The following is an 11222-nucleotide window of genomic DNA, read 5'->3' as shown; positions in this document are numbered from 1 at the left end:
AGTTTGTGAAAGTATACACTATGATGTTCACAACAAAATAACCTAATGACACTGACACATTTCTCATGTCGTTAACGCATGGCTATGTTTTTTTTTACATAGTACATACATACCTAGGATATAGTTTAGTTTGTAAATTAGGCATGGTAAGAGATTAACAATAACTAATAATAGAACAATTATAATAATATATTATATAATAAAAGTTACGTGAATGTGGTTCCTCTTTCTCAAAATACTGTAACATTTTTGGACTGTGGTTGACTGCAGGCAAGTGAAACTGTGGAAAGAAAACCATGGATAAGGAGGGACTAAATGTATGTTATCCACTATGTTGCTGGAAGAAGAAATCTAAGGCATTTGCTTTATAATAGTTATACCATTTACCAGCTAAACTATACATCCTAAGGGATAAGATAGAGATAGGGGGAGTAGATACGATAGATATAGATATGAAACAAAGTAACTTGCAGAATGTTACTGCCCTCCACAACTAATTCTCTCAGATACCTTAAGTAAAATTTAAGTACTATGCTCACCATCAAATTGGTATTAACTGATCAACACATAAATGCACATATAAGAATAACATCTATTGGATGTTGGGCAGGGGGGAGGGGGGAGGAGGGAGGAGGGGACGGGTATTTGCATACACAAAGAATGCAATGCACACCACCTGAAGGATGGACATATTTGAAACTCGGACTTAGGGGGGGACGGTGGGGGAAAGGGCAACATATGTAACCTAAACATCTGTACCCCCATAATATGCTGAAATAAAAAAAAAAATTTAAGTACTATGAATTTCTTTAGAACGTGAATACAGACATATTATAACACAAAATTTATGGTATCTGTTTTACCATAGGAAGGTGCTAAGTGTTCAGTTTTGTTCTTTCTTCTCATCTTCCCACTACTCTCAATAACAAGACTCTTTATCCACAATTTTCTTAGTTAAAAAAATATTAAGAACTCCCTGTTTTCTATTCTCCTCCTCATGGGAATAAATTTAAAATGAGGTCAATCCATTCAGTTGGCCAACTGACTCATTGGTACATCGATACGATCCATATTATCAGCTATCCGAAACCCTATCATTCAACTCTTTTATGAACAAAGAAAGACTAGTAACTTTTTTTTTGAGACAGAGTCTTGCTCTGTCACCCTGGGTGGAGTGCAGTGGCATTATCACAGGTCACTGCAACCTCAAACTCCTGGGCTCGAGCGATCCTCCTGCCTCAGCCTCCCGAATAGCTGGGACTACAGGCGTGTGTCACCAAACCCAGCTAATTTTTTCTACTTTTTGTAGAAATGGGGGATAGGGTAGGAGTGGGGATGATTTTATTCTTGCTCAGGCTGGTCTCCAACTCCTGACCTCAAGTGATCCTCCTGCCTCGGCCTCCCAGAGTGCTAGGATTACAGGCGTGAACCACTGCTTCCGGCCAAGACTAGTAACTTCTTATGATAGAACAATCACCTATTTAAGGACCACATTTTCCTTGGAGAGATATGGGTGGCAATATCAGGACCTGGCTTCATAAGGACACACTGAATTTGCAAGGTGTTGGTAGGCTTGGTCTTCTAAAAACTTGGAGAGTTTGCCAAATAAGTCTATTTAATCAGTACACCTAAATGCTCCCTATCTCGGTCCCCTCCAAAAGGCACAAGAGGTCTTGAATAAGTTTGGTGACTTCTGCTCTGTTTTACAGGGAGACTGTGGCAGTAGTGTGTGAGATTAAAGGGGAACTGGAAGTCAGGACATGGTTCAAAAGCAGTAAGAATATTCCAGTCCAGATGGAGGGTCTAGAGCTGAAATCCATCGGTTTGGAAGGAATCTAAAGTAATCTAGTATCTATTCCTTGAATTGGGGGTGGGAGGAAGGATGCCACAATGTAAGCTCCATCAGAGAAAGAGTTCTCACTGATTTACTCCAGGTGCCTAGATAAGTGCCTGGCACACAGCATGCATTCAGTAAACACCTGACTGAATATAGCAGTGCTAGATAGAATACAAGAAAAGAGAAAAAATCAGAACATGGAGGCTTAATTTGAGGGGCAAAGGAGTCATGAAGAAAACTCCCCGTGACAGAAATGAGTATGTCAAGAAGGCGAGCTCATTTTTTAGGATAACTATGATAATGATAACTAAAAGCTGAGGTAATAATACTTGCATTTCTAATATGCCCTCAACTGCATTATGCTTACTTGAACATGATCTTTACCTAGGTTAGAAGGGATACAAATCCTCTAGCTTTCCAAGAATTCGATAATCATCTAAAAATGTTGCTTCCTAGACGCTGCCTGCGCACTCTCCATGTTCTTTCTGCACACAAACGCGAGGGGGCGAGGAGCATTAGCAAAAGAAAAGCCGGCAGGGAAGGGGCCAGAGCGATAATCCTGTCTCTGCTGCAATTGGAGCACCCTCCTCAGTCTAGGGCGTCCATCAAGCAGAGAGCTGGAAGATGACTTAATGTCCAACTCTTGTATCTCCTGGTTCTAGGCTGTCCCTCCGGGGTGCAGTTGGCGCCAGGCGTGTAATCATGACCGAGCCTGGGTAAAGGTCGCCAGCTGACTGGAGCGTAGCCAGGAGACTTCCAGGTAGGCCAAAGTTTCGGCGTCTCTTTCTGGAAGGCGGAACGCCCTACTCAAAGCTCATTGCATCACCGCACCCAAGACCTGTTACCATAGCAGGATCACCCCTCAATACACCACGCGATTCCGCTCCACAGTTTCCGCCCGCACACGCACGCAAGCGCACAGAAGCCGGCGGGTGATGTCAGCGCTTCCCGGCACCACCTCGGCGATGTGAGCGCAGGGCCTGTCGTAAAAGCCGGGCAAGAGAGGCCTGGAGAGGAAGGGCACCCACGCGGTACACCGTACCCTGCTAGTCGGCGTTCGCGCGCAGGCTCCTGGCGCAGAACCTGGAGGCTGGAGCCAATGAGACGCCGTGACGTCACTGCGTATCAGCCGGCTCGGCCGCTCGTCTGGCCGCGGGAGGGCGGAGCGAGTTCGGTTGCACCAACACCGGTACATAGGCGCAGCCCGGCGTGTCCTTGGACTTAGAGAGCGGGACGTCCGGCTTCACACTGGGAATCCTCGTGCCGTCAGCAACCAAAGAGAGGTGAGCGCGGGGCGCGGAAACCGTAGCGGGTGTGAGGCCGAGGTGTGGGGAGCGCGGAAACGACCGAGGCCCTCCCCAGGAACCTGTCCCAGGGAAGCCCGCGTGGGGCGGGCAGGGCCGGGAGTGAGAACCCTGGACTAAGGCCAGCCAGAACCCGGGGGGTAACGGTTTGAGATGGGGCAGAACCCTAACTAGGTGTGGACTAGATCGGGAACTCGAGGCGGCTTGGATGCGGATCCGAGGAAGACGCGGGCCTCCACTTGTCGGTGCTGGGAGGCTGTGGAAACGGTAGACAAGACTTCCACCCGGAGGGCCAGAGCGCAGCGCTTCACGGCCTCCTTCAAGAGCAAAAGCTGCTGCTTCTCTAATAAGGGGTCATTTCTTTTCCTGGCTGCCTGTTGTTTCTTCTGTCAACCGCTCAAGCATCCCGGAAAGGTGGATTTTCATCAGTCACCTTGAAAGCGACCTGGATGGGTGACCGACCTCGTGGTCGTCCCCGGGGATCTCAGAGGTGTGGGAAGAGGGGATGTCCATGGGAGACCTCGCAGCCCGCTCCTGTGCTCTCATCTGCAGCGAGGCAAGTTAGAATGACAAGCTACACCTGTGACCTGAGCAGGTGGAAACAGCCAGGACATTTAAACATTTTTAAAATCTATGTGCTTTATATTATCGGGGAGAGTGGCTTTAAGTTGTAGTACGAATAAATGACCAGACCTTCTTAAAAGTTGGAATTTTGGTAGTTTTGGTTTAATGTAATCACAGTTCAGCTTAATATTGTTGAGTCTGTGACCTTGACCTCACTTTCGAAACTGTGGTTTGAACTAGGTTCCTACTTTGCTTGCTTGGGCTTTAACCTTCTTTTACTTACACGTGCAAGGATACGTTTTTACGGAGGTTCTCCTAAATAGTGTTTTTCTTATTAGAGAATATTGTGAGTGTACTAAGTGAAACAAGATTCATCCTGGTGCTTAATGTCATAGATTAGCTATGGATTAGTAATTAAATAAGTAAAGCGATCATTGGTTTCCACTGTATTTGTTACTTGAGGAAAAAAATTACTAAGTTGGGTCTTTTCATTTTTAGAATTAACTATGGGTGATGTTGAGAAAGGCAAGAAGATTTTTGTTCAGAAGTGTGCCCAGTGCCACACTGTGGAAAAGGGAGGCAAGCACAAGACTGGGCCAAATCTCCATGGTCTCTTTGGGCGGAAGACAGGTCAGGCTGCTGGATTCTCTTACACAGACGCCAATAAGAACAAAGGTAAGAGGAAGACGGCTGTTAAATAACACAGCCCAAAAATGCATGAATGTAACCTGTGGCAAACTCTTTTATCAGGAGTGTGAAATACTTAATGCATCCCTTCTTGTTTAGGCATCACCTGGGGAGAGGATACACTGATGGAGTATTTGGAGAATCCCAAGAAGTACATCCCTGGAACAAAAATGATCTTCGCTGGCATTAAGAAGAAGGGAGAAAGGGCAGACTTGATAGCTTATCTCAAAAAAGCCACTAATGAGTAATAATTGGCCACTGTCTTATTTATTACAAACCGGAAATATCATAACTTTTTTTATGTGTACCATAATTTAATTGGTCTCATACACCAGAATTCAGATCATGAAAGAGTGACAGAATATTTTTGTTGGACAGTCCTGATTTAACTAAGACTGGCTTGTGGTTAATTTGGTTTTTTGAATTTTGATAGTAATTCCGATACAGTAAATGCTATCACTGTTTTCCCCTTCTGAAGATATGATTGGATTAATTAGTAGTGTTCAGCTTTTCACAAGGATGGTAAATTGCCATTTTAAAACCTGTTGAGGATTGGTTTTATATTTAGATTTATATAACTGGTTATGTGAATATATTTAAATACTAGGGAAATCCCTTCACTTGGAACCAAGCAAGACTCACTGGTGTTTTAACCTGTTAAAGATGAGAGCTGGAGATAAGGTAGCAATGTTTACTTTATATATTTTTGGTCTTCACTATGCCAATCTAATTTCCCTGTGTCTACTAAAATGCTGCCTTTTATTTATTGAAAGGCATTTTAGTGTGGTTTATGTGTAATATCAAATAAAGAATATTTAACACTTCTCACATTTTATAGACAATCTATAAGGTTAAATGCTTTTAAAAGTCAATGTGACAAGAAATAGCAAATTAAACTTTTGAATTCTTTACTACCTAAGTCAGACTAAGTTATAATTTAGGATTGTCTTTAAACAGCTCTTCAGAAACACATGAAACTGTAGAACTTCTGTATATGTGTGATTGGTAATGGTGCTTTTATCAACTCATTAGAAGGATTAAAGTAGACGAGATAGACACAAATTTAAAAATTATGTGTGATCATAACTTAATTAAAAACAAAAATCACAGATCATGATTTTTTGACTGCTTGATTTAATGACTGATGACAAAATTTTAATGGTTAAAAAGTACAGTAGTCCTAACTACCAATGTATCAATGTTACCAGTAATGGTACTAGATTGTGTTTTCTTAGTCCTCTAGGACAGCTTGAACACTAGAACAACACTTGACTAATTCACACTTTAGGTTCTTTGGCCAGAATGAGAATTGCAATATTTATGCCAGACACAGATGAAAGAATGCTTCTGGTCATAGCTTTGTGATGTGTAACAGTGTATAGTTACATAGTAAATTATTTTGTGCATAGTCCATACCATACACATTTAGAGTAGTCCTTGGAAATTTTATGGAGATGGTGAGCCTGAACTAAGCCATAAAGAATGGCAAGGGAAATAAATCTAGTCTTGTGGAAGAGAGATCCATGTCTTTGTGGGACAGTGAGGAGACTGGGAAGAGGGAACAGGGCCTTATCCATGGTTTCGAGGGTAAAAAGAATGATTAAACAGGCTTTTAAGGTCTGGCAAAGTGATTTGTAATATGGAGGTCTTATTTTCATTCATAGAAGAAAAGTCTAGAAACACATGCAGAAACAACTTTGGAGAGCCTGCTGTAACTCAGATTTGAAGTCCTTACCTGAGTTATAGTGGGGGATTAAATAATACATTCTGGAAATCCTTCAAAGATTTCAGCCTTTGTAACAGAGGATGTGTTGACTGCATTAAGTTAGTGGTATTCAGAGATAGCGTAGGGACAATTCTGACTAGTGTCTGCAAAGATCTGAAAACCAGGGAGTTGATTTTCATTTCTTTGCATCCTGGGAATGATACAGAATATAAGCAGTATATCGAAATGGATACAGAAATTAGGCTTAATCTTTGTAGTGACTGGACCATTCATCTTGGTTAATTTACAAACTCAGAAATTCCATTTTATCATTTAACCCAGAAGTGATGAAGCTCTGGTGACTTAGTCATCATCAAGCTGAGAGATGCTGGTTAATTCACATACACGATAAATCTTTCTTGGGAGCTTGGATTGATATATACAGAGCATGCCCATTAATAATAACTTAGGTTCAATTTTGGTTTTTTTTTTTTTTTTGCAAGTTCAAGGTTTTCTCATTTCTGTGCCTCCTACATCAACTAAGGCCAAGGCCTTTGTTGGCACGAATGAATACGTGTCTTGTTCTAGGCCAGGTATGCTCAAATAAATACCTGTGGGGATTTATAATGTAAATGATCTATAAGTCAAAAGAAGGGACATTCCTAGCAGTAAGGAATACATACTGTTAGAAATGGAAATTGGGACAAAAGCTAACACTTGTAATCCACATGTCTTTGTTCCAAGTGCTTCACTGTAAGTGGTTAGGATAGTGGTATCAAAGTGAGAGCCAGATGTATTTAAGGGGTTTATATAAGTTCTTCCAAGTGCCACCTACACTCTGAATTTTGTCTAGAATAGCACTGTTCAATACCACTTTGTACGATGGATATCTTCTAGACCTATGCTGTCTAATAGGATGGCCACTAACCACATGTGGCTGTTAAGCCCTTGAAGTATGGCTAGTGTTACTGTAGAACTGAATTCATCTTTAAATTTACATAGCCACAAATGGCTAGTGAATACTATATTGACAGAGGGATCTAGAACCAGTAGTTTATAACCGAAGTGCTTCCCCTGGACTCTATTTTTTTAATCTAGGATTCTTACAAGTACACTATAATGCCCTTCAGAACACTGATTCCAATTCCTATTTCTAAACCTGATGTGCTCTATTATATGTTTTGCCTATTCTAATCATAAGTTGACAGTTTATTTTGGATAGGTAGCATTCAGGTAGTAGCCAGGGATGTACCTTTTTGTCATCCTTTTCCTGTACTTTTCTCTAATTTCTTCATAGATATTATATTATACATTTTCACTTTAACCACTGAAGATTGTTATTAATTATAAAAGGTATGCCGGAATCCACATGGCTGTCTACAAAGAGGCCTTACCGGGAACTAGCCTTCCACAGTTGACTAGTCTCAGGCTGCTTCATGGTCCATTTCAGGCAAAAATAAATTACAATCAATTTTCTTAAAATGGAGAATATTCATTTCTAGTGATGGGCTTTTTGGGCTCTCCTTCATCTTATCAGAATATCTTGAAAGCCAACAAAGATGTTGCTGAGCCTGGAATATTGGCAAGGCTTGTACCTGACGGTGTACAAACACACCTCTGCAGTGACCATGAAGTTTGTCTCCCAGGTATATCTCTTCTAAGCTGTGCTGGGGTACATACTGAGCTCCTCCTTTGGCTGCATTTTTTATGCCTCAGACTGACCATTGTCTTGGTGTTCACATCCTTAGTGTATAATACAAAATATTACATTTTGTATTTTGTATTTACATTTTGTATTACATTTTATTCAGTAACATTTGGATTCCAGGTTATCTTAGTTGGAGTTTGGGGTATTTGAAATTGGTCTTGTTTCACTCAGAAAGCTAAGTAGATTTCCTCTGTTTATTTTTCAAAGAGTAAATGTCCAGGTTGTTAGGAGAAACTTCGCTGGCAGTCTCTTCTGTGTATCAACAACAAAATACAGCTTTCCATACGTGGAAATACACAGTGAGGAGAGGACCAGTGTATGGTGATTGATACACTACTCACAATTTTTAGAATAGGCCTGGGAAAAATGGCAAGAGACGATTGATTCAATTGCTAGAACTCGGACAAAATATTTTGATCACATAAGTCAAGTCTCAGGATGTTGGAGATGGAAGAGATCTTAGAGATTTCTTACAACCTAACTGCCATTATACAGGTGAGAAATGAAGTTAACCTGAGCTAGGCTTATCTAGCTGATGAGCAGCATAGCTGAAACCAGAACCAAGATACCTGCCTCCAATTTGGTCTTTGTCAAAACCCCCTAATCTCAGACATATTCATGAATTTCTTCCTTTTATTTTTTCTTCTATTCATTAGAAATGCAGCTATGTTTCATATTGGGGCCATATTTAATATGTCTATATAAACATCTAAACATGTTTAACATTTTAAATTTATTTAAACATTTAAATGTATTTATAGCTTGAACAGTGTAGTTTGAGAAAGGACCATTGGACTAGTGTATTATCTCTGGTGTAATGCAGAGAATGCTGGGCCTGGGGTTAGAAAAAATTGTGTTTAGAGTAGTGTGTGTCCATAAACAACAGCCTGTGGGCCCAATCTGACCAGGGATGTGTTTTTGCAAATAAAACTTTGTTGGATCACAGTCATTTTCATTTATGTATTGTCTAGGGCTGCTTTTGTGCTACAGCATGAGAGTTGAGTGTAGTTGCAACAGAGACTATGGTCTGCAAAGCCTGAAATATTTACTGTCTGGCACTTTAAGGAAAAAGTTTCTCATCCCCTGGTTTAGAGCTTTGCTTTGCCAATCTGATTAACACAACCTCATTTTTGCCATTTGGAGAATAGGAATAATCTCTACTTCAAAAGATTAATTGGATGACATGTGAAAGCCCATAACTGTGGTAAGCATGGAAAGATTTGTTCACTTTATATCCATGTGAAATTCCTTGAAAGTCCCATGGTGAAAAATTACTACTTCCAAGGTTAGCGATAACCTATTTATCAAGTCTAGTATTATTTTCTATTGACCCTGATAATCTGTATGACATCTGACACACTTGATTGCTCTTATTTTCGCACTTCCTTTGGTTTAAGTTAGTTTCACATTCACATGGAATAAAACATGTAGGCATCATAAAAATCTTTATGTATATGTAGCTGTAGTAATCTGGTGATAACCCAAATCCATGCTTCAGCATGACATTTTACCTGAAGTCTAGTCCCATAACTAAAATTGCTTTGTAGTTATAAGAAGCATTCACATCTCAATTCATCCTCACCACCTCATAAGGTATTTAGGACAGATATTGTCCCTATTTTATAGATAAGTAAACAGGCTCAGAGAGGGGGTTACTGCCAGAGGTCACACAGGTGGGTTACCTTGTTAGCAGTACCTCATGTACTGACAGCTGCCTTTCCACAGTGCCTTCTAAAACTCCGGGTAAACTGGGTCATCTCTATCAGCCTCTTTACAGAACACTCACACACGCCCTTTGGTTAATAGAAATTGGGCTTTCTCCAGGCCTGTGCACTTCTCAGCCCTCACAAGTAGAGCCTGCTCCTTCTTCCACCCCGTCCACAACAGAGGCCTTGTAGTCTTGGCGTCTTCCAGGTCATCACGCTTCCTCTCACGGGCAGAACTACTTGTGTGAGATTGCCGACATCTGCATGGACATTTTGCTGTCATCTGTGTACTTTTAGAATTTCATCACATTTTATTTTTTTCTTTCTTTAGAGACAGGATCTAGCTCTGTTACCCAGGCTGGAGTGCAGTGGTGTCATCACAGCTCACTGCGGCGTCAAACTCCTGGGCTCCAGAAATCCTCCTGCCCCTGCCTGCCGAGTAGCTGGGACTACAGGTGTGTACCACCTCCCAGCTCCTTTTTCTTTTCTTTTTTAATTATCCTGGTAATAGCTACATACAAGCAAATGACACATTCTTTCTTTTTGATTTTTTATTTTTAGTAAGTTAAATATTTTTGTCACTACCTTATTGTAAGCCTATTTTAGGGATGATGCTAGTTGCTATAATAAGTGAGCCTGAAAGTGTCTGTAGCTTGAATAAAACTGAAGTTCACATCTTGCTCACCCAACAGTCTGTGGAGGGCATTCCTGATCTGTGACCTGGTAAATTAGGAAACCAAGCTACTTCCATCTCTGGCTCTGCCATCCCTGAAGATCTTGGAGTTGGCTTCCAGCTGGCAAACAAAATAAGAACATGTGTAATATAATATACACACACTTACAATTTTGAGCCCAGATGTGACACCTCACTTTCACTCACACTTCAATAGTGAGTGAGATCCAGCCTTTGGACCACATCTAGGTAGAACAGGAGAATGTTCACGAACCACCTTCTTGCTGTTAGTAGAGGTGGCATACTTTCCCTTCATTCTCCTACTCTCCTCAGAAATGACTGTTTTGAGAATGGGATTCAGATAGGTTTTTTGGAGGAGCAATTAGCCACTGAAGTTTATCAGCAGCAGGTAGGGTGGGACTCTCTCAAGTACAGAACTTCCTTGGCTCCTCAGGTTGGTGAAAAGGAAACATCGGCACAAATAATCTTCAGCCATGTCAAGGTCAGACCCAGGGGCACTCATAAGAAAGGTCTTACGATACAGTTGTATTTTTTTTTTTTTAAGAAACATTTACCTATCTGGTAAGAACTTATTGCACTTTACCAAGTGCATTTATCTCTGTTGTCTTTGTTAACATGCCATCATTTCTTACTCTTTTCCTCTGAAAATTGGTAGTTTCTTAGAGGGCTATTTCTCTTGCCTCCCTGCTCAATGTCTTGCACAAAAAATTGCACTTTCCAGACAACTGTATTTACTGAGTGTATCAGTTTTTGCTACAATATAGCTGTGTAATAAAATACCCAAATTCAGTGGCTCACAAAAATAAGCATTTATTTTTCACTCATTTAAAAAACATTTTTATTTACTTATTTGTTTTTTAAAGATAAGGTCTCCTTTCTGTTGCCCAGCCTCTAGTGCAGTGGCACAATCATAACTCACTGCAGCCTCAAACTACTGGGCTCAATTGATCCTCCTGCCTCAGCCTCTCAAGTAGCTGGAACTACAGGCATGGGCCACCATACCCAACAAATTTTTTT

The 11222-nt window shown here is 40.9% G+C and overlaps 1 protein-coding gene across 1 annotated transcript; it reads left to right on the top strand.

Annotated features, from left to right (window-relative positions):
• Positions 1–3014: 3014 nt before the first annotated feature.
• Positions 3015–4669, top strand: LOC105807375 (cytochrome c, somatic). The gene is made up of 3 exons (XM_012640754.1): positions 3015–3120; positions 4204–4380; positions 4492–4669. Exons 2-3 carry the CDS (start codon positions 4212–4214, stop codon positions 4638–4640), a joined length of 318 nt encoding a protein of 105 aa, XP_012496208.1. The 5' UTR covers positions 3015–3120; positions 4204–4211; the 3' UTR covers positions 4641–4669.
• Positions 4670–11222: the final 6553 nt, after the last annotated feature.

This window comes from Propithecus coquereli, unplaced genomic scaffold (assembly GCF_000956105.1).
Source record: "Propithecus coquereli isolate 6110/MARCELLA unplaced genomic scaffold, Pcoq_1.0 Scaffold156, whole genome shotgun sequence".
NCBI lineage: Eukaryota > Metazoa > Chordata > Mammalia > Primates > Indriidae > Propithecus > Propithecus coquereli.
The sequence above is the reverse complement of the archived record's forward strand: the minus strand, read 5'-3'. Positions and strand labels throughout refer to the sequence as shown.